The 23,864-nt window shown below is 37.0% G+C and overlaps 1 protein-coding gene across 1 annotated transcript in view; it reads right to left on the bottom strand.

The window, feature by feature from the left end:
• The window catches only part of LOC136758999 (dynein axonemal heavy chain 8), a 59,662-nt gene that overhangs the window by 13,257 nt on the left and 22,541 nt on the right, over positions 1 to 23,864 (bottom strand). The window contains exons 36-73 of the mRNA XM_066713787.1: positions 23,572 to 23,640; positions 21,894 to 22,114; positions 21,451 to 21,647; positions 21,086 to 21,222; positions 20,734 to 20,932; positions 19,952 to 20,214; positions 19,232 to 19,318; positions 18,899 to 19,006; positions 18,480 to 18,566; positions 18,234 to 18,298; positions 17,757 to 17,963; positions 17,416 to 17,566; positions 16,999 to 17,113; positions 16,814 to 16,912; positions 16,479 to 16,564; positions 16,220 to 16,363; positions 15,986 to 16,060; positions 13,491 to 13,661; positions 12,957 to 13,109; positions 12,718 to 12,825; positions 12,372 to 12,538; positions 12,001 to 12,187; positions 11,401 to 11,508; positions 8,939 to 9,075; positions 8,663 to 8,794; positions 8,175 to 8,376; positions 7,599 to 7,750; positions 7,002 to 7,168; positions 6,484 to 6,570; positions 5,263 to 5,408; positions 4,626 to 4,709; positions 4,138 to 4,309; positions 3,651 to 3,750; positions 3,191 to 3,318; positions 2,648 to 2,895; positions 2,440 to 2,529; positions 2,187 to 2,299; positions 1,113 to 1,238 (exon numbers count right to left, since the gene is read on the bottom strand). Coding sequence (XP_066569884.1) covers positions 1,113 to 1,238; positions 2,187 to 2,299; positions 2,440 to 2,529; positions 2,648 to 2,895; positions 3,191 to 3,318; positions 3,651 to 3,750; positions 4,138 to 4,309; positions 4,626 to 4,709; positions 5,263 to 5,408; positions 6,484 to 6,570; positions 7,002 to 7,168; positions 7,599 to 7,750; positions 8,175 to 8,376; positions 8,663 to 8,794; positions 8,939 to 9,075; positions 11,401 to 11,508; positions 12,001 to 12,187; positions 12,372 to 12,538; positions 12,718 to 12,825; positions 12,957 to 13,109; positions 13,491 to 13,661; positions 15,986 to 16,060; positions 16,220 to 16,363; positions 16,479 to 16,564; positions 16,814 to 16,912; positions 16,999 to 17,113; positions 17,416 to 17,566; positions 17,757 to 17,963; positions 18,234 to 18,298; positions 18,480 to 18,566; positions 18,899 to 19,006; positions 19,232 to 19,318; positions 19,952 to 20,214; positions 20,734 to 20,932; positions 21,086 to 21,222; positions 21,451 to 21,647; positions 21,894 to 22,114; positions 23,572 to 23,640 — 5,288 coding nt within the window. The remainder of the gene's footprint in view (positions 1 to 1,112; positions 1,239 to 2,186; positions 2,300 to 2,439; positions 2,530 to 2,647; positions 2,896 to 3,190; positions 3,319 to 3,650; positions 3,751 to 4,137; positions 4,310 to 4,625; positions 4,710 to 5,262; positions 5,409 to 6,483; positions 6,571 to 7,001; positions 7,169 to 7,598; positions 7,751 to 8,174; positions 8,377 to 8,662; positions 8,795 to 8,938; positions 9,076 to 11,400; positions 11,509 to 12,000; positions 12,188 to 12,371; positions 12,539 to 12,717; positions 12,826 to 12,956; positions 13,110 to 13,490; positions 13,662 to 15,985; positions 16,061 to 16,219; positions 16,364 to 16,478; positions 16,565 to 16,813; positions 16,913 to 16,998; positions 17,114 to 17,415; positions 17,567 to 17,756; positions 17,964 to 18,233; positions 18,299 to 18,479; positions 18,567 to 18,898; positions 19,007 to 19,231; positions 19,319 to 19,951; positions 20,215 to 20,733; positions 20,933 to 21,085; positions 21,223 to 21,450; positions 21,648 to 21,893; positions 22,115 to 23,571; positions 23,641 to 23,864) is intronic.

Below are 23,864 nucleotides of genomic sequence, written 5' to 3'. Positions count from 1 at the left end.
CTAGACTTTACTGACTTTACTGAATCACATTTTTGAGAACTCTTTCCAGATTATCAAACATTTGTACTATTTGAAGAAGGAACCAAAATGTATATATGCATGTATATATATACAGTGAGGGAAAAAAGTATTTGATCCCCTGCTGATTTTGTACGTTTGCCCACTGACAAAGAAATGATCAGTCTATAATTTTAATGGTAGGTGTATTTTAACAGTGAGAGACAGAATAACAGCAAAAAAATCCAGAAAAACACATTTCAAAAAAGTTATACATTGATTTGCACGTTAATGAGGGAAATAAGTATTTGATCCCCTATCAATCAGCAAGATTTCTGGCTCCCAGGTGTCTTTTATACAGGTAACGAGCTGAGATTAGGAGCATTCTTTTAAAGGGAGTGCTTCTAATCTCAGCTCGTTACCTGTATAAAAGACACCTGTCCACAGAAGCAATCAATCAATCAGATTCCAAACTCTCCACCATGGCCAAGACCAAAGAGCTGTCCAAGGATGTCAGGGACAAGATTGTAGAAAATGGGTCGTGGATGGGTATTCCAGGATGACAATGACCCAAAACACACAGCCAAGGCAACAAAGGAGTGGCTGAAGATGAAGCACATTAAGGTCCTGGAGTGGCCTAGCCAGTCTCCAGACCTTAATCCCATAGACAATCTGTGGAGGGAGCTGAAGGTTCGAGTTGCCAAATGTCAGCCTCGAAACCTTAATGACTTGGAGAGGATCTGCAAAGAGGAGTGGGACAAAATCCCTCCTGAGATGTGTGCAAACCTGGTGGCCAACTACAAGAAACGTCTGACCTCTGTGATTGCCAACAAGGGTTTTGCCACCAAGTACTAAGTCGAAGGGGTCAAATACTTATTTCCCTCATTAACATGCAAATCAATTTATAACTTTTTTGAAATGCATTTTTCTGGATTTTTTTGTTGTTATTCTGTCTCTCACTGCTAAAATACACCTACCATTAAAATTATAGACTGATCATTTCTTTGTCAGTGGGCAAATGTACAAAATCAGCAGGGGATCAAATACTTTTTTCCCCCACTGTATATGTGTCATCTCTGCCATCTTCTGTGTTTCAGTCATATGGAGAGACTTACCTTCCCTCAGAATGAAAGGGGCCACAATAGATGAGAAAGGCTGAGGCAATCAAGCAATTCGTTATCAGTCCTGATGCATCAATGAGTTCTAGAGTATCTTTCCATTGTGTCTCTAGTGGTCGCAATCTTCAGGAAAAACAAACAAAAAAATAAAGACTAAACTAGTTATTTAAGGGAATGTGAAAGCAGTTGTGAGACAATGTGTCTGTGTGTGTTCAGAATATAGCAGTAGTCAGCTGTAGGAAAATTGTTAGTGTGCTATTATCTTTATTTCAGTTTTAGTTTAAGATATTTATTTAAAGCATCATGAGTAACACTTGAAATGAGTGTCAATAATAAATGATTGGCAAATAGTATATAAAACAGTTAGGAACCATTGATAATTCTATGTATAAATGATCAATAAGCTTTTATAATATATCATTTATCAAAACAAGAATTAAACACAATAGTGTTTTGGGAGCTGCCAAAACACAGTTTTGTTTCAAATCTTTACTATAAATGATACATCAAATTTTATAAAGGTTTACTGATCATTTATACATGGAATTATTCAAATGCATGTAAGTGGCATTTTGTAGCATTGTCTATACTTAATTGAAGTCAAACAGAGGGCTAGAGCTGTGGAGGAGCAACGATTTGTTAACCCCCACCCACCCCCCCATCCTTTTTGTTTGTCTCAAATCTGGAATTCTGAGTCATATTTGTGCAAGTGGGATTAATGAAAGATTGATTTATGTGCCCAGAGTGCAACACCTGATCCTTATAATTGAAAAAGACAGAAGATGAAGGTCAACTTGAGCAAAGGTCTGGCTGCAGAGACTGCCTGCTGGCCTAGTGGGTGAGGCCATGCAAAAACCTGGTGGAAATCCACTAGGTGCAATGTACTACAAAACTGCTGCAGAAGTCATGTTTGGGGTGTAGTAGGAATGCGAATGCAGAGTTTGATACCCACAACTTTGCTAGGGTTGGATGTGGAAAACCTACCACACATTAAAAGTTGCAATTTCATGTGGACTGCCACTCTTCTCTGCCTGAAATGCACATTTCTCCCTTGCCCTTTAACTGTATTACCTCTTCAGCACATCTTGAGCTGACTTCAGCCTCTCTTTGTGCGACTGCAAGTCAATTTCCAGCCTGTGCTTCTTCATTACAGCAGTATCGTATTCAGCCTGGAGCTGTAGAACCTGTGAAACACATTTTCAAGGTTAAAGATATTTTCTGTTCCATTAACAAATGGTGCAAGTGAGTCACATGCTTTGTTGTGCTAAACCAGTCAGCCATTTTGAGTAAGAGACAATTTTTTAAATTAAGATAAAAGTCTCACCTCAGACTGCAGTGTTGGTAGATCCTCTGCTGTAAGCTCAGGCTTCTTTGGTTCGGCTTCTTTCAAATCCTCTTCCTCAGCATCAACAAGCTAAATATTGATGATGAACAATGATATATTGGCAGTTAAAATGATATGCTGTATATTCCAAATCCCCAAAATACGGTTTCTGAAAGTTGCTGCTTTAAAAAAACTCTGGCAAAATAACCTTTTGTGTTTCTCGGTCCTTCCTTTCCTGCTCCTCCTTGTGCTTCTCCAGCTCATGCACTAGTCTGAGCTCGCTCCTCAGCGGCCCACAGAGCCTGGTGTACTCCACCAGAGCCACCACTAGGGCCACCAGCGTGGCCGCCTCCTCTGAGCTGTACCGAGCAGCCGCGATGGTGATGCCTCCTCTCTGTCCGCTGGTCTCCGCCAGCGAGAACTTTCTGGCTGTAGTGATACTCCGAGGGGTGGCGTCTGCGGCAACAACAACAGCACATGAGGGCAAGTGCGGTGGCTGCCACTAAACTGACAAAGGAGAGCAGTTCATTCGCAATGAATACCTTTCTTCGATGTAGGTTTTGTCATAGTCTGAGCTAATGAAAGGCAGGGATTGAAGGGACTGCAGATAAAAAAGAGGTCTAGCAGAAACAAACACATAAACTGAAATGAAACTGAAATCAATCAACAGAATCAGGAAAGATATCACATTAGACCCAGCTATGAAGTGGACCTTTAATTTAGGAGACTCTTTCCAATAAGGTTTCCTTACGTGGGGCTGCATTCTCCAGTAAAGAGCCTTCCCCTGTGACCCCCAGGGTCCCGCCTTTTGTCTTCCCAAGGTACGCTTCCACTCGCTCCAGCGCATCGGGGGCCAAGCCTTCATCTTGGCAGGCAACGCTGCAGGACACACAAAACCAGTCAAAGACAGAAAACCTTGCAGGCCAACATCTACCCTGGATTTCACTCAGCATTCACATTCATGTGTTTATTACACTGCACATCTGAGAGGAAACACATTTTAGTCATTAGGAAATTTAAGTTGAATAAATAGCAAATAAAAGCTTCTGCATCTGTTCAGTACTGTAAATATACAGTATTTATTGATACTGATCAATTTCAAGCTATCTCAACTGGATAATTTTCATATAAAATATTTAAAATATATGACATCAATCAACAAAGTAAATGTCATTATTTCAAATGCAGACTTCCGGTAATACAAGGCTTACTTTTGTATCATGTCTACAAACTTGGTACTGTCACCGACATAATTTTGTAAAGCTTTCCACCATGATTTGTCCACCTTATCTTTGCCTCCCTTCCCATATCCTGGCAATAAATACAAAAACAAATTACACACATAAACAGGATTATAATGATAATTACCAGACATAATTTAATTAAAAAATCTGCCAATGATGGAGAATAACGAAAGAAAAAAGGAATAAAAAAAGTGGCAGATGGGGCTTATTGTGCTATGATGTGTAACAGAACAGCTGCCACATGCCTCCAAAAACTGTATAAAATGATGTATGATGCCTGTCATATCATTATATCAGTTCACAAACCCCTTGACATTGTATGCTCAGTAAAGAAAATACATTTTGCAAAATAAAATGACACCTCATTATGTTTTTTGCATGAGCACAGAAAAAACTGCAGTCTAATCTGCCTGAATCTGGTTTAGCAATCTAATAAGAATACACAGTAATGTACCTCTATTTGGCCCCCTCTTGGTAGGCCTAGTTGCAAGGTAAGTCCCTGATGATTTTTGGAACTGCCCTCTCTCAGGGTTTTGTCCAGAAGGTTTTGCTGGTCTTGGGGTATCAAGATCTGGGTCATTTGGTCTAGGCATGAGGTTCAGCATGACTATCACCATCTCCATCACCTGGGAGACAATCAGGACAAACAAACACAGTAGGCCAGACAGTAGTTAAAATAAGATGAAAGTGGATTGAAGGAGAAGGAGAAGTTAATAAATCTTCCAGGGATTAATGCTGAAAGCAATAAAGCTCAGCAAGTTCATATAGTTAAGAAAGCACTATAAATAATACAAATTAGACTTGCATAATACAGTTAGAGAGGAATAATTGCTATTTAGGCATAGAAAGGTGAAGGATAATTCTTTTGCCACCAATAAATTAAAATATATTTGCAATATTTGTCCATTTTCTGTGCATGATGCAGAATAGGTGCATACATACCTGAGCCAAAAGGAATGGAGGGTTCTGACAACGACTAATTCTCTCAATGCAGCTCTTATCCACTTTATTACACCAATGCATAACCTGCAGAATGTGCCAACCACCAAAAAATACAAAATACAATTAAACATTATATATTAAGCTCAAATTAACCAATCATGTATTTTGCATCTTAGATCAATTAAAATGTATATATAAAAAGTATAAAAAGCTAAAAGAGAACAACACTTAAGCATATGAAATATTAATAATATTAAAATCAACACATTTTACAGTTTAATAACCTATGAAAAAATCTATGATTAACTATTGGACCCATTTCCCATTTTGTTTTGAAAATGTTGTGTTCAGCCATGAATAAGCTCACATGACTTCAGTGAACAATGAAAGTGCCTACTGTGCAAGTGAGAGACAAAAAGAGAAAAAAGTAAGAACCTTGTTAGGCCCAAACTAATTAAATAAGTAAATAGCATCGGCAACAGACACCAATTCCAGTAAATTCCATCAGTGTCCATCAGTGGTACATACAGTATGTATGAAAATTTATGCTTTACATTGTGCCCCATTAATATGGCAATTTTTATGGCCATTTAAAATATTGGCCACAGAAATATTAATTACTAATAAGTAATATTACCTGATTTTTTGCATGAGCAAGGCTATCCCTGGCTTCTTCCATCACACGTTTTGCCGTTTCTAGATTTTCTTTTAATTTATTCGAATGAGATGTGCACGTGCGTTCCTTCATCTGAAAAAATGCTTCGTCATATCTGTCAAATTCATCTGAGAAATAACAAAAATAGTTTGGGCAATTTAATTAGCAGGAGTTACGCTGTTTTAGTTTATAACAAACGGAGGAAGCATCAAATTGCCACGTTGTGGTAACATTGTGTGTTAGCTGGGTAGTTACTTCAATCTAGACTATAGCTGTGTATAGAGTACATAAACATATAGGTAGGCTATATAAATATGTACACACATATTTTGTTGCTTTTGTCCTGAATTAATAGATTAATTGGAGATTCCAATAATTAAATCATATCCAACTAATCAGGACACCGGTCTGTGGTGGCTGTAGGTACTTAAATCAAGTTTCAAATGAATCCTCATGTCTGTAGCGCGGTGGTTATGAACAGAGCTGTGAGTTCAGTGTTGCGGGTTCGGTTCCCAATGTGTGGATGTTATTTCTTATGTACGGATTTATTTTTATTTTTAATTTATAATATATATATATATATATATATATATATATATACATGTCCCTGTGTTTAATGGTATCAGAGTAGAATTAACAATTATAATGGGATTAATAAAGTGATAACACAGCTGGTCTTTATTAGAATGGCGTGTCAGTATCATGGTTCAGGAACTAGCCCTACACCAAAGAAATGAACATGATGCACTAGATGTCCTATCATAAATCTTTAAAATTTTGAGTTCACCACCTTGAGTAATAATTTTTGTGCCATATGATACATTTTGATATATGATTTTTTGTTTTTTTGCTATATGATATATCCATTTTAGTTTATGATTTTTTTTTCTGCTATATGATCTATCCACTTTGTTATAAAATTTATTTTTTCTATTATTTTTTAATTGAACGGCATCTCATAGTGGTATTTAATTGTGTAGAAAATCTCTATAGTATTAAAGATTATGAGGCAGAGTACACAATGTCACCTTGTCATCTCTGAATTCTCTGAGTATATCAAATATAACACATATATAAAGCTAATGCAATATATAATATGTTAACAGATGGGTTTCATTGAAGGTTGAAATGTGTTCTAAATGCCACATCAGTTTATTTTAAGGCCCACTACACATGTTAAAAAAGCAGGGCTTCAATTCATACCATCTTTCAGCAAATCCTCCAGCTCAGTCTCCTCAGATTCATCTTCCTCTTGAGATAGAAAAACTGTCAGACTTTTGGCACCTATTCCTGCAGGCAAGTAATTTTAGTACAGAAAAAGATATTTTTTCTTCAAAAGTTACAGAAAGACTTAAGTATCATGACAGATTCTGAGGACAGGGAAACATTTCCATTATGCTTCTGTAAAACTACAGTTAGGATGTATTTTAATACAGAAGGTATTGAAACATATGTCAAATATTGACAAACATATTAGATGTCAGAAAGTGTATTATTTGTATCATAACAATGACCAAAATATAGATTTGTACAATTACCATGGCTGTCTATATTTATAATTATACTGGAGTGTTTGCAGCAGTGCTCAATTCAGTTCCTTATCTGAGACAGGAAGCAGATGTTTCTGAGACACACAGACAAATGAGTGGCAGATTTTCCTTGCCTAGAGATTGTGAGCTTAAACAATTGGATACAATACAAATATTCAATAATAATCTCACCTAGCTGAGCTTTGAGTCTTTCAAGTGAAGAAGCTCTTGTCGACAGTCTGTCTAGTAATTCAGAAGCTGCAGATTGTGCATCTCCATATTGACAGGCCAAATCCTTGATTAAATCTTGGGTGTTTTGCACATCTGAGTGGCTCTGATCCAGTGTGCTCAGTCCTTTTCTGTTTGTTTATTAAATTAAAAACAAAAAGCAGCTAATTGAGATTTTCTTCAGCCAATGACAATTTAACGTTGCAATGGTATACTGCTGGAATTTTAATTTTGCACACTTTAATGCACACCCAGACTTCCCTGCATGGGTCCTGGGAGGGTGAGTACCAATTTTATCTTGTCTTGTGATGTAAGCTCTTATGGCTCATTCACTGAACAAATAATATTTTGTGTCCATCCCCATTCCTTCCAAAGATAGCTTCAGAACAATGTATACTGTCTGAAACATAATCTGAACTCGTCTCAAAGTCCCTTTTGGTTTCGGTTTTGTTTCCGGTATATTATATAAAACAAACTGTGTTTAAATAATAGCTTTTCAGTTACGGTTTCAAAATTATATTACTGTGCACAGTCAAAAGGAATTATATTGTTACAGCTCGCCTCAGAAGAGATCCCATCTTCTCCTGCTCTGTGAACTTCAGGGAGTAGATGTGTCTGAATGTTTGAAGGTAATTCTTAAAAGTGGCATTTCCACAGAAAACCTTATTGTACGCCAGCTTGTGTTCCTTTTTCAGAAGAACGCCAATACGTTCCTAGAAAATAGAAAACACATTAAAACCACACTTACCGATTCAACACATCAGTGCACCCTATATGTGTTCAGTCCAGTTTCCAAAATGAGACGTACAGATTCATATCATATATGCAAAGTAACTAAAACAGCTTCCTCCTAAAAGGAATAGGGCCTATGTGTTCTTCTCATGCCTTCCAACTTCCTTTATTGATAGTAGCCTGCATTTTGTATTCATTTACACAAACTATACTGAACCATATTCTTATCAACAGAAGAATTTCACATTTACTTTATTCAGAATACTGAAAACTATTTAAATTGTATAACTGAATTGCTGGTTTGAACAGCACGGTCTGCTTTCTTCAGATCATCAAATCGTCCTATTGTCTGCACCTAGTTAATGCATGCTTTTCATTTCCATATTAAAAGAAAACTATAAGTACCTTCACAATAGCTGCTGAATACGGGAGGTTAGACACAGTCATCGATTCAGCTTTTACCGTCTCTTTACCATCTTTCTCTGTCTTCTGTACTGTGAAGGTGTTGAGAGTCAGAGCTGGACCCCAGTATCCAGCCCAGGGAACCTGCTCACAGTTTGCCAGTATCTGGTGATGAATGGAGGCCATGACACTGGCAACCTGCATCCTACAGAGAACAGGCAGGAACACAGATTTTCTCTCAGGCTGTTTGATGTTTAATGAATGTAAATTAAAGTGTCTACACTCTTGATTTCTCTTACATACTTATAAAAGAAAAATAATTATTTCATATATAGGCCTATATATTATTTTTAATGAAATACAAAGTATAAAACAATGGCTTTTTGACATTTGTTGACATTTCTATCTTGTTGCATATCTAGAGATCAGTGTTGCATGTGATTCTGTTATACGAAATAAAAATCAAAAAGATAATTAAATGTAGTCCTTACCTTGTCTCTTCAGAGAGATTTCCAATAACATTACATTCACTGGTGTAATGTTCAGCTTCATGCAAAATAGCTTCTGGTGTCCAATCACAAAGCCATATCATGTGACACCCAGAGAGGAATCCTGGATATTTTCTGAAAAAAACAACACACAAAAAAGTTAATATTTATAAAGATTAAAAACTGTAATTTTTCATTAATTTGTGGTTTTCTTACAGTAAATGACAAATAATTTTGGAAGAGTTCAGTCTACGGTGATGATAGCCTTACTGTACTCACACAGAAGAAGTCCTCAGCAGACTGTGGTTTGGGGGAAGGCACACTATTACATGCAGGTTGGCCTTCACTGTAGAAGCAAGATACTGGACTGGATCTCGAGTTAATGTCGGGTTTTGTTGAAGTGTCGGGTTCAGAACCTATGTTGGTGAATCACAGAATTATACCTAACTGTACAAAAATGCAATATAAAATACATTTCTATAGAACGTTAATAGATAGATCAAACATAACTAATTATATGAGAGTAATTAAAAAAAAAAAAGAGATTGACAAGATCATATCAATGTTTCAAAGGCAGAAATTAAGCATTTAGGAATTTGTGGCTAAAGCTACAAAATGTGTAAATAGTGTATAGCTGGTTACAGAAAAAAAAAAAAAAAAAATATATATATATATATATATATATATATATTTATATATATACAGTAGGGTTGCAACAACTAATCGATTACGTTGATTATTAAATATGGTTGGCAACATGTGCAAAGCTGAACTCACAAGGTGTGGGAGCGCCACAATGATGCATGAGCACCTGAAGAGATGACAGAGGAGGAAGACGCTCAGCTGATACAGGCAGAGGCACTGGATCCGACACGGCATTTATAGACTGACATCCGAAAAGTTGTCCGTCAAGGACACTTTTTATTATTATTATTATTATTATTATTATTATTATTATTATTATTATTATTATTATTACACTTTGGATCAGTTAAAACTGTACTAAGTACACAGCCTTTCTGTTTCTTGAACTGGTATGTGTCTCACAAGCTACACCTGTTTCTTTACCTCCTCAGCTACATTATTATTATTATTATTATTATTATTATAATAATAATAATAATTATTATTATTATTATTATTATTATTATACATTTTATTTATAACGCAATCTTATTATACCCACGTGCTACACTCAAGCAAGTCACACCAGTCACAGTAAAAAGACAAAGTAAGCAAGAAAACAAGCAGGGTAGCCAATAAAGGTAAGCAAGCAATAAAAAAAGGCTAAGAGGATTTTAAAACTTGCAACTAACAGAGATCCTTAAAAACTTATTTTAAAATTAAATTTTTAAGACATTTCTTTAAACTAGCATGTATAGGGGCACTTCTCAGAGCCTTCTAGCTACATCAGACAGTAGGTAACATTCCTGCCCAGTTCCTCTGTGATAGCTTGCCATGTATTGTCAGTATATATTTATTTGCTCAGTTGTATAGTTATTAGTGGTTAGACACACAGATTTTAAGCTTTTTTCGCTTTTTCCACGTCTTCCTCTCATGTTTCAGTGTCAAATGTCATTTTTAACGCGCATAAAATCAGATCGAATCGAACTTGTTTCACAGTCAGTGAAAAGGTGGAAAGGGAATATGAACACTCTCTGGTTTTTCTCTTTTCACGCATGTTATGATCGTAAGCATCATCCAGTGTGCATGTAAATGTAAATGTTGTACTACTATGCATACTACTACTGTATATATGCATACTGTACTACTATTGGCTCTCATTTCAGGAAAAGAAAAACTACCTCCATTGTCCAGTATTGGACTGTTGTGGAAGTTATTTGATGTAGAAAAGCCTGTAAATACTGAATTTAATGTTTACTTTATTTTTCATTATTTATCAAAAGGGTTTGGCACCTTTCAAACTGAAGAGTAAAACAGCTTTGTGTTTTAAGATCAATGTAAAAACACCTGTTAATATACACTCACCTAAAGGATTATTAGGAACACCATACTAATACTGTGTTTGACCCCCTTTCGCCTTCAGAACTGCCTTAATTCTACGTGGCATTGATTCAACACTTAATGCAATAAAGCCCTTTATTTTTTGCACATGTTTTCTATTGGTTTTATAACTGCCATCTTGAGTTGTTTTAAAGACAGCATTACACAAGATGAGGAAAAACTCAAAACTTTAGGTTTTTGGAATAATTGATTAATTGAAGTAGTAATTGGCAGATTAATCGATTATCAGAATAGTCATTTGTTGCAGCCCTAATATACAGTGGCTATCAAATGTACTCACCCCCCTTTTCAGATTGTGTGTTACAACCTGAAAATGTGATGCATTAAAATTAGATTCTTCCAATATATATATTGAAATGTATTTAAAAGCAACACATTATACAGGGCCTGACCAGCGTCTCTATCATACAGCATCATCATGGTATTTCATTTTCAAAATCAGTCTTTTGACAGTAATACCAGAGAAACTAATAATGACAGACCTTAACATATGTTTTCAATCAGGTGTGAATGTTGAGCAGGCTGTAGAATATACTCAATGATGTGTGAAATGTAGGGAGAAAGTACAACTTTATATTCTGTGAGCCCAGGAGGAAAATATTTTCAGGTTTTTCTGCCCCAGACAATGCTTTACAGATTAGTTTATATTATTTAAAGGAAACCAGTACTAGCAGCGTTATCATTATGAGACAATATAATGTGTTGTGATACATCACCTGTAGAAGATCCCGCGTTTCTCCTGGGGAGAAGAGAGGGGTGTAATCTCCGCTGATGAGAATACTATTGACAGCATCCAAATAAGAGTCATCTTTGAGTTCCCTAGCCTTGAAATACAAACCAAAGCAAAAAAAACAAAAACATGAATGGATAGTCAGAAAGTCCAGTATGATCTAATTTATTTATTAAAATATATGTATTTATTTTGCTGAAATTATGCAAGATTTACCTTTCATAACCTTTATAAAACCATTAAACAAAGAAATGCATACAAATAAATCAAACTCCAATTTAAACTCCTTTTGATGTTAAAATAAATTTACAAATAAATATAAAAAGATACATTAATTAATTTCACTGTAAGTTGTTTCACATAGGTTTGTCCAGTAAATGAAATTGGTGAAATAACACATTCTGACTTATTCATTGCATTTTGACAAAACGTAGTAATAGATAAGGCTTAAACTTTCTTTCATTTTGAGTTGAGGCCTATTAAGTGAAAGCATTAACCATCCACTCTATGTGTTCTACGCCCACATATGATTTGATGTGGGCCTTTAATAGCTATATCGCCCACATAAGCATGCCATCAGACTCACAGTAAGCACTACAGCAGCAGTCCTTCCCTCTGAGGCCGCCAGTCGCACTGCAGACTTAAGGCTGCTGTAGAAATGAGCCGGCTGGGAGGCATCCATGGGGATCACAGGGATGCGACTGACAGAGAGAGCGAGTTTCAGCAGTGTGCGCAGATGGCTGCCCGGTGAACCCACGACAACAAGGTTACCGCTGTTCAAGAACACACAGGCAGAGCTTCACCAACAAGTCCACAATACACAGGATAAACAATTTTGTAATGCTGATTAAAACACCAAAACACGCCACATTATTGCTTCTATGGAATAAAAATACACCCATGCACACATATAAACATCGCCCATTCTTGCTTAAGGTATACATTGTAGGTCATTACCTGTGCCGGTACGCCAGGACACGATGGACTCTCACTACATGAGCCACAGTGTTCTCAGACAGCTGAATGTCCAGCGCATCACTCCCCAGCTGCTTGTTATACTGATGGACATAAGCCTGAAGACAGCTCTTCACTTCCTGGAGTCCTTTCACCTGCTGTAACTGAACCTTTCCAGAGAACATTGAGACCAGTAAAGCTCATATATTCCTAAACTCTTATTTAAACATTTCTGTCACCTTTATTTTTCATAATCTGACCACATCACATTGCTCTGGGAAACATCTAGGTCTGGTTGAAAGGGAACATCAATCCATTCTTAACCTGAAAGCCAATCAACATGCTTTACCTTTACTCCCTTCTCTGGTGTGTCCCCGAACTGTCTGGTCACCGTCTCATCAAGAGGGAACGTCACATAACAGTGGTTTAAATCCTTTGAATGTGAATTTGGGAAGTTCTGAGAAACCAGAAAAAGGCAGGCATGAATGATTTCAGTCAGAGTCACAAGTGCTTCCAAAGTGAAGAATACTCTTCACAGATTCAGAGATTTCTTAACAGGGGGAATGTTTGGGGAATGAAAGGCATTACCTGTTCAATCGTGTTTCTAAGCTGCTGCTGAAACCAGTTGAGGTCAGCATGTCTGCAGAGTCGGTCTCCTACAATATGTCTGATCTCATGCTGCCACAGGGAGAGCACCAAGTCTGCATCCTTCCTCTGTCTGTCAGTTAAAATACTGAGGCACTGATTCAAAAGAAACACATAAAACAGTTCAAGAGGAAAGAATAATCCATAACACACATTTGGTGTTCAATGGTTTATTAATCATATCCAACAAATTATACTGCATAAATAATCTGTTAGTACCAAATACCAAATAATAGTTAGAAAGCATTCAAATGTGTAAAAGAAGGATTCAAATGTAAAATAAATAAATAATCTTGAATCAAAGGCCTGCACCAAATCAAAACTTCAATCTATCAGTGAATCACAAATCTAGCAGGTATAGAAAGTTTAATGTGTTATCAGGGAACACTTTTTAGTACTTAAAGACAAGAGGGTACACATTTTCGGGGGTAGGTTAAAGTTATGATTAGTCCTAGACCAATTGCAATTTCTACTTACCTCAAAAGCCCTGATCATTTCTCTCAAGGAGAACAAGTAGTGCTGCCTTCCCCAGACATCTGAGGGCCGAAGGGTTGTCTTGATAGATTCTAGGAGACTGCAGGAAGTTGAGACCAGTGCTGAATGCAAATGTTTTTCCAGCTGCTGCACATCATTTTTAGCCATGTTTTCCTGTAATAGATACATTCAATGCTGATTATTATCCACATCAAATCACAAAATAAAAGGAATTTCTGCATTAACTTAAATGCCTCATTCATAGATTAACCATTTTGATTAATTTTTAACATTGTAAAAAAATAGCAAAAGAGTGATATAATTTTGGTCAGAGGGTGTAGCAGTGTTTCCTACACTGCCACTGCAAAACGAGTGTGCAGTCTGAGTTGAACTCAGTGTTATCGAGGGCATTTCCTTTACAAACATGTGGGCTTGCTAGGCAATCCAGGTTCGATGTGCAGTGCTCACAACCCTGCTGACACACAACGCTGCAACAAAGTTGTAGCAAAGTAAATTATGCTATATTACGTTGCTACAATATTGGGGCAACACTGTGCGTTAGCGGGGAAGCCGCCCCTCCTTCTACTACTATACTACAAGAGTGACTCTGCCACTTCACTGCGGTGTCAGACGTATGTAGTCGTATATCAGTAGGGATGTGCATGACAAGTATTTTGACTATCGATAATTCCACAGCTGTTCTCCACGACTATTCGAATAGTCGCCCCCCCTCTGCCACTCATTCAAAATGCAACATACATAAATACGAAATACTGCAATTGTTAACTTTATTTTAAAAGACTTATCTAACACATCAGCTTTGTTAAATTAACCTTAGGCTATGTAAACATACCTTCCTATTAGAAGACGTACGGAAATGGCATAACAGCAGCAGCAATAAGCACACCTGTCAACTCGCACGCATCTCGTCTCAGACGTATTATTATTGTTTGCCGATATTGTCACAACTTATTTTTACCACAATTTCAAATTAACTACAAAGGTTGTGACAATTTGTTTATGAATTAATATCTTGCAATTACAGCTGTAACTAACCGACCAAAATGTTTTTCTTTTCAATTTTTATGAATTTTCATTCAATAATAGATTAGCAATGTGAGCAGCTAAGAAAATGCCTGAACATGATCGTGCTGTCGATGTTTTCCTGTCAGAGAAATTCAAAATGTATTAGGCTATCTATCTAATGTATACGATCTACTGAAATAAAGTATTTACTTTTCCACATTTCCAATCCACACTCAACACAGACTGCCCGTCTACGTTCGGAAACACCTGTACGTTGGAATTCCAGCGAATGCAAAATAAATAGCAATAGCTTGCTGTGTGTACAGCTTAATAATATTAATTTGTTTGTTGCTCCTCTTTCCTTGTCTGGCATTGCTAGTTGCAGAATGGTGTTTGGCTTTTAGGTGGGTTAACATACCATCTGTAGATTTGGGGTAGATTAATTGCACTGCACAAAGTATACACTTGTCAGTTGTTTTATTTACTTTGTCAAACTATTTCCATGCAGAATGCGTACTTGTAGTGCAGATTTACGCAAATATGCACAGATCTGTAGAAATCCACTGATCCCATTGGTGGAGCCATGCAGATCTGCTCAGAACTGCGTAAATTCGAGCTACACGAACGCAACCATTGTTAGCACAGACAAGAAATAACAAATCCCACCCTCCCGTCAATCTTCATTACAGCTACATCAGCAAATCAACAGTACAGGCTTTAACAATGACAAAAAAAAGATTTTTAACTATCGAATGTTAGATTCACTTGTCGATATTCGAAAATTCGACTATTTGTCTCATCTCTACTTTAGATAGTGTGAATTAGTTATATTTCTGTTGTTTTTGTAATCATATCTATAGTATATTTATCATAATAAACATCTTACTACCTATTTCTTGCCTAGATGTATCTTTCTATCAATATTTAGACCAAGTGGATAAGCTAGAATATAAATTCATCATTGCACACAAACTAAACATTCTACTCTTGATTTGTTGTTACACTAAAGAAAAAATGAAGCAATGAACAATCAGTGCCACCGCTGCAAACAGAATCCTGTAGGAAACACTGGGGTGTAGACTTTCAAGGATTCATTTTAAATTGTATTACAAATTGGAAATTGAATCCATTCATGTGTTTTGGGAACAATAAAGCCCTTAGTCTCGTCTCATAGATATTGAACTTTATTCAAGAATGAATGGCCTTGGGAAATAATACTACATTAGAATGCCAATATTTAATTAATACAATGTCATTTTTATAAGTACACATGGACAGCAGAATAAGAGCAGACCTTTAGCCTCCTTAGTGGAGCCCTTTAATGGTTGATTCTACAATAACATCTAACTGTTTCTTCACATTTCTCAAAATACTGGCATTCAATAATATTGTTTGATAAATTGTTCCAAAGTTGTCTCCAAGCAGAGAAATATGCCAACATGTTCTCATCAAACAAAAACAAAACCCTTTACCTGAAGTGTGGTAAATATGATGTGACGGAGTCTAGATCCCTCAGGAGCTGGGAGGTATAAGACTGCAAAATGGCGCTGGAATCAAAAAGTGAAAAAAAAACCTTTATAAATGTTTGGATATTGAAAAAGAATGGAGAGATGACCTACCACCAACTGACTACTGACATTGGTTCTGTTTTTAAGACATTATTTGAATTAATATTAAAATAAATACCAGTTATTGTTTGCACTTACCAACAGTCTCTGGGAAATAGCGTTTGCCTTGAGGTGTGGAGATAATGACATGGTGGCCTGAACCACAAGCCCCTCAATCTGACGCCTTTCAAAGGGTTTTGTTAACTTGAGCAGCACTTTATCATCCAACACCTGGCGTAGCAGCTACATGAAACACAAAATACAATCTACACTCTAATAGTCTTGTCTTTGCAAATAATTTGATCCAAATTTACCAAAGCATTATCTGTAGACAGGAATAGGAATAAGGGATCAATACCTCACTGCAACACTCATTTTCAGGCAGATTGACATCATCTATGAACATCTGTAAGGTTTTACCCTCTTTTGCACCAAATATAAAACCTGCAAACAAAATTAATTGCACACATTGGTTTTGAATCCAATAATAATAATCCAATTAGTATACTAGAAACCAGCTTATATTTCTACCAAAACTTTAAGGGATACTAAATTGTAGTAGAAGGAGGGAGTTCAAAAGACATTTGTTGCATTTTTCTATAATTTGTAATGCCATTTATAGTGGCGTGAAATGTATGACAAGGTATGATTGAATGTTTAACTTGTGTTGTTGGTTGAACTGGGACTTCGTACCTTCTCTATGAACAATGCTCTGCTCAAGCAGTTGCTGAAGCGTCTTAGCTTTAGAGGATCCTGAAAAAATGATTCTCTTCATCAGCACATTAGGCTTATCTGTTGAGAGAAGCAGAAGTCCAACTCAGACACCAAAGACTTTCAAGTATAACAGCAGTGATGCCTTTGTACATACCTGTACGTACCTTGTGTGTTGAAAAAGTCATTTACTAAAGCAGTCTTTCCGCAGCCAGCGGAACCCACTAACAAGACATTCTGAGAGGCCATATCAGCATAGTCCATCAATGTTCGCACTGCTAACTGAAAGAACAAACACATTCAAACAGCACCTCAAATTAACAATAGGAACAAAATGAATGATTGTTAAGAGCAATGGCATGCTAGATGATTCTTCAGGAAAAAAAATTCTGTCATTTAAAAAAAAATATTGCAATGGTCATTATAATTCTCATCCATAAGCCCAAGGTAGCATAAATGTTTAAAAAAGGCTAAAGCCCCATTCACACTGAAATGCCAGCAAAATGCTGCCAACATTTGCCTGCATTTCTCCTGTTGCACCCCCATTCACATTGGCTTACACAAAGAAAAAAGTTATATCATACCGTGTCTATAGTTTCTACAAACACTTCCCCGAGTCCATTAGCCGGCCTGTCGGAGCTCTGCTGGGACATGCGAGACTGCCAGGGGTCCCACTCTCCAGACTCATCCACATAGAAATCAAACACTGACACCTCATCATCATAGTCAGGCAAGCTAGGAGACGAGGTAGAAGAGAAGAAAACACTTAATGATCATGCACTATTGTTTACATTGCTTCTTAACACACTCTCCCACTACATATTTAAAATAAAACCATCACATTCAACTTTCTCCCTGTAAAGACACAAATCACTCATTCACCACCATTGCAAACAACATGCAGAAAAAAAAGAAACAGACTAACTTTGAAGTGTGCGTCTTCAGAATGTCACTGAACTTCTTTTTCTCGGGACCTTTTATCAGCCCCCCCGCGATCCATATAAGACAGAAAAGGAACAGCCTCTCAATGTGCAGAGGGCCTCCCAAACTCTGGGCCTTGTCATTCAGCATGGCCTGCAGAAGGCTTGTGGTTGTTTGAAAAAGACCAACTTCTGTCAGAGGAATGGGGCCCCTAAACAGTAGTTAAGAAATAGCATTTAAAAAAATTACATTTCATATTGCATATTTGTTTTGTCCCTAGCTTTTATAATCTACATTCAAATTTCACATAAAATCACAACAACATACTCAGCTGTGGTCACAGTACACATTCAGCCCTGTTTAGTTTCCTTATTCCACCTGCAACAACCTGCTAGAATACCATGAGTGTGAACCCACACTGAGCTTTATTCACCTACATGTCCTACAAGTACAAACCTGAAACATAAAAGCAAACTCTTACTTGATATCATGAAGAACAAAGTTAAAAATGGGATCCAAAGTATTGTTAAAAGCTCTGGATAAAACCTAAGAAGAAATAAGATATTTTAGGAACAGTCAAATCACATAAAATCAAAAAAATGTGTTGTATATTATATAAATATATAATTTTACTAGTTTCTGCTGGGGTGCCCAGAATATTTTTCTCCCTAACATACACATTTTAAATTCAGTATTTCAATGTCACCAGGTCCCACTTTATACTTACATGGTTTTCCAGTTCATTTCTTTGTGCTAGCCAGGTTTCAGCCAGGGGTCTCCAACCAGTTATATTATTGTCAAGGTACAACATGCCCTATGGAAAGAGAAAAAATTAATATATATATATATGCCTCTTCAACAGCAGTAGTAATGAGGAGAGAGAATCAATTCCAAACAATTATATTTCCATTTCATTCTATTCTATACAAACGGTTACATTTTCATAACAATTACAATATGTATTGAAAGTGCAACAGTAACACTGTCTCCCCTGGGCTCCACATAGCATCCCACACATTGCTTTGCTACTGATAACAGACGTGTCTGTCAGTTTATTAATATAAGAATGCACTTGTTTTATAGTAAATTAATACTTTAAGGCTTAAAGCTCATGCATTAAGAAAACTATGATTGTGTTAAACATACCACTCGTGAAATGAATGCTGGTGAGGCCAGTTCCAAGCTGGAAGTCTCGAACAGCAGCCTGATGCTACTGGTCAGGGGAAGATGCTCTCCATTGTTTAGCTGTAACATCTGGAATAGAAAGGACTAACATGATCAAGTGGCAGACATTTAAATTAATTGCAGCAAACCACACAGGCCGATAACTAATTGCTATTTACACAATTAATGACTTAAGCTACACCATGAATTATAAAAGACATACACATACAAAACACAACAGAATATCTTTCAACATACCTCTTTCAATGCATAATAAAAGGAAAAAAATAAAGAAACAAACAATCAAAGCATTACCTTGTTTGCTTCTAAAACGCTGTTGAAGTTGTCCACCCAGGCAGGTGTTAGCGTCCCATCAAAGCAGAGCCAGGTGTTCCCAGAGTGCTTCAAGAACAAGGAGTACAAATAAATACTAATGCAGATTTGCAGTACTTTGAAAGAAAAGAAACCACACAATTATACAAATGGCTTATAATAATGTTCAATCTCAGTTAAATTAACAAAATGCTAACTCTAAGCTTCTTCAAATGGACAGTAATATGGGTACTTTGTTTTAAATTAAGTTGCAATGGAAAATGTTTTAGTCATGCTTAATGGGATTAGTAATTATATTCACATTGGATAACCTTTATTTAATGTCACAGGATTATTGAAAAACATAATACTAACTGAGAGGATGTAATTATCTTAACCTTAGAGAAAATGTAACGCTAATGAGCTGGATTTCTCCCTCCAAATTCAACAATGCTAAATAATTGATTGAAATAACTAAATAACTGAACTCTGAATCCAGTCTGATTCCTGAAAGATCTTTACAAAAAGTTCCACTTCCAGCTTTTCATGGTATGCTAATTGTTATAAAGAAACTGAAAAATTATTAAATATTGCATTCCTATTGGACAGAAAATGCCACAGATGAAGAAGCTTCAAATTCTCTTGAGTACTGGGTATTCTACTCAGATGTTAGTCATACTGTACATGCCAGATAAATAGTAATATATATGTATATAGAAATACCCTTATAGCTTTTCTCCATGTGGAGGTTATAATACTGTCTGTCCAGATATGAGATGGAGCATGGGAACCAAACAGCAGAGTGAAATCATCCACTGCCTGAGGGTTGAATTTAACCAGTTTGTGACTCAGCCTCTCTTTGTGCTCTTTGCCGAGAGTCCCCTCTGACTGTACAGTCTGGTCTGATGGGAGGAGACTGAGAGCTTGAATTAGAGCTGAGATACAGGAGCTCTTGCCTGCCCCGGGGGGACCCGCTACAATGATGCCTGAGGAGGAAACGCAGCGACATTGCCCTCAGTCTCTACAGCCACCATTGGGACTCTCTGAGATATATGCACACTGCTGTTATCTCTTATGGTTTTGTCAAGCCATGGTTCAGATTCAGTCAAAACAATTGTGAATTCTGCTACAGGTGCTTTTATCCTAAGTGACTCACAAACACTGGGCAGTGATCAATACCACAACGTCTATAATCTGTCTTCAGTCTCACACCTCATCTAAAGGACATGGTTCCTGCTGAAGCAAGTTAAGTGTGTTGTTCAGAGAAGCTCACAGTGGCAGAGTTGGGGCCTGAACCAGGAACTCCTTAGTTACAAATCCTTTATTTTATTCACTAGACTTCTAACTTCCTTAAAATTCCCTGTATATTGATGCAGATGTCAGTTAGAAAAACAGCCTAAGTGATTTTATAGTATGTCAAAGTAATGGGGATACGTTTGTGCATCAGAGTTGTCGCCATTATAAGAAATATTTACTTTAAAAGGCAGAATGTGGATTTTTCTTACCATGATGAATTCTGGACAAATGGTAGAGCTGTTTCACTTTATCCACCCATGGAGCATGAGGAACGAGACTGATATTCTTAGCTGCTGTAGAAATGGCATTGACTAAGGTAATTTCAGATTCAGCATCACCCTTTGAGAGAGACACGTCCAACTGTCCACCAAATATGTCCTTGACGATCTGATCAAACACTATGAGATCCTGTTGACAGACATAGTTATGAACTGAAAGAGGAGACTTTGCTTTGCTAAACAAATGATAAGAATTGCAGAGTGAGAACATTCAAATTCTGGAACAACAAATCCATGAACTGAAATATTAAATCGGAAGTGAGTGAGTGTTCATATGACTCACATCTCCTTTCATTCTGGGTGACAGGTATTCATGCAGTGTCTCTCCAACCAGGACACGGTCCCGTCTGGCTGCCGAGGTGCTCATAGTCCTTGCTTTTCTATCAAAGCTCTGGTCAGTTTTCAGGCTTGGTGACAAACCTAGAGAAATGAATGTGGAAAACTTACAAAGGGTCTCTCTTTCAAAGTCTCATGAGGTTTTTCTTCTCTCATAGTTGACAAGTTAAACACCTCCGCTTCTTAAACTGCCATTATTTAGGACAACATCTAAAAGAAAAGTAAGCTCTATCCACAAATACCGCACTGGAGAATATGTATAGAGTGTTAAAATGACAAACCAAAAAAAATTGACATAACCAGGGGTCTTACTCATGGCAGAAGTAGTGACTGGCAGTGTGGACGTGATGCTGCTGGATTGTGAAGTTCTTCCTCCCTCCACTCCGCCTTCTGTGTGGTCCTGCCGACCCTCTCTTCTCCGCCACCTCTCGGCCTCCTTCTTCTGTGCAGCTCGCTGGACCACTGACACCAGAGTAGACAGGCTGAAGTGGTGGTGCAGTGTTTCTGACCTGCAAAATACAGGAATAGTTCTGAAGACTGAAACATCCCAACACAAAGATGACCCAATACTCAATCTAAGAAGATGAAGGCCACGACCTAAGGTCCAGTAGTCATTTAAGTTTAACTATGGGTACTATTTTCAATAAAAACGTTTTTGAAATACTGAAATAAAATACATTTTTTCATTATTAGTGGTTGTGCTTTCCCTCTAATCTGTAATTTTGTCATTCGATAGTGAAGATAAAGTTACTAACAGTTGCTCTTGGACGAGTTGGGTTACAAGCTGCAGCTGGTGAGTAAGCATTTTAGGGCTCTTGAACCCCAGAGCGGTGAGATTTCCCCTAAGAATCATGCTGTGGTCGGGCGCTGACAGAGACACTGTTCGGAAGAGCACAAGGACGTCCTCTGGTAGCTTTGCATAGCCAGACTTGCAATGGACTGTCAGAAACAGGCCAGTGTCTCTATTTAAAGTGATCTGCAGAATAAAGGAAAAAGAAAAAGTCCCAGCACAGTGTACTGTCACTTTATTACATGTAGCAGTAAATATATTCATAATACATACATGCATACATGCATATGTCAACATATTCACTGTTTAATATATTCCTTTGTTCATATTGTCATGTGCCCATTTCCAAAAAAGTGATCTTGGGTTTTGACAACAGCAACACACTCATGAATTTCATTTTCTTTTTAATTAAGGGCTTTTCAATAAAAACTGCCTATATTCTTTGGGTGGTGCTAAAACATGCTAAAGAAGGAGTACTGGACTGACTCCAGACAGATATCTCATTCCAGACAGATGACCAAACCATTTTTAAGAATAAAGAAATACCACAAGAGACTCAGAAACATCTTAGACATTTCCATGTGAACAAGCAATTATTATAGCCTACACATTTTAGCAGAGGAGTCAGAAATGGAAATCCATTCAGTCAGCTAAGGATTAACTTTTTAAAATGTCAGCACCTATAAAATATATTTTAACAAGTTCGTATTTAATTCTGTATCACTTTAATTTGGAGGCTATTGCAAAGACTTTGGCTATGTTAGATGAAGGCTATACATGAAAACAGACATACACATGTTTTCTTTTAAAGCTGTTTTTCTTCATGGGACCATCATTAGGACTCCTGGTGTGCAGAGGTTTTGATTTATTTATGTGTATTTGTTGAGTTGGGAAACAAAGGAAGACATTTAAAGGACCCTTACCTTTTTACCATCTCCTAAAATGCAGGTATTTAGAGTTGCTTTCAGACTGTTGTATAATGTCTGGGCATTAATCATTAACGCAGAGACTGCTGGCTTCGACAGGAGGTGAAAGTCATCAAAACACACCCAGCAGCCATCCTACCACATTAAAGACATCATTGGCATCAACCCACTTTTAATTAATTTGTCCTGCCCAACACTGATTAAAGACATGGTACAAATCTTTTACATTAATCTTCATATTTTGTGTAATAAGATGTTAAGTTTGGACAGCCTCGTAACATTTTTAGTAACAGCTGAGTGACAGTTGTGTATTTTTTTACATTGCTTATTTTTCGCAAGCTTTCTTTTTAGTTCAGATCTCTGAAGGAAGTGCTTCACATTTACCATAGCAGTCCCCTGTAAGATCGCTGTAATTGCCAGTGGGTTTGAGTAATAAGAACAGTGGAAAATAAGGAGGAACTTCCCCAGGAGATGAGCAAAACCCTGAGAAACAGAAAACTAAAATTACTGCAATTCCAAAGCCAAAAATTTGAAAATACACATACAGATAACAATACATGCATGTTGATATCAAGAGCCAGATAGAGGGAAATAATATCCGTGTTATGTAATATCTGTTAGGTCTATACAATTGCTCACTATTGTATTAAACACTAGAGTGTAAAGCGAGAGATTACATTACAGGTCTGGTCAGGTCTTCAGTATGTTCCTGCTTACCTTCAGAGTCTGTGTCTTACCAGCTCCATGATCTCCCAGAACAGCAGCCCCTCCAACTTTTTGTCGTATCTAAAAAACAAAACATTATACAAAATGTCAATAAAAAGCAAAAGTAGCATGGATAGAGTTTCACAAATCAGTTCCAGGCTGATGTCCATAAACTCCATGATAAGTATAAAATCAATGTTGATGGTTGTATAAAAATAGTAGCAAAGTATGATCCCATTCCACACAGGTTACCTGAATTGCTCCAATAAAAAATATATTTTCTTTCACTAGATAAGGCTTTCACT

This window comes from Amia ocellicauda, chromosome 1 (genome assembly GCF_036373705.1).
Source record: "Amia ocellicauda isolate fAmiCal2 chromosome 1, fAmiCal2.hap1, whole genome shotgun sequence".
Taxonomy (NCBI): Eukaryota; Metazoa; Chordata; class Actinopteri; order Amiiformes; family Amiidae; genus Amia; species Amia ocellicauda.
This window is presented reverse-complemented; position numbering and strand designations above follow the sequence as displayed.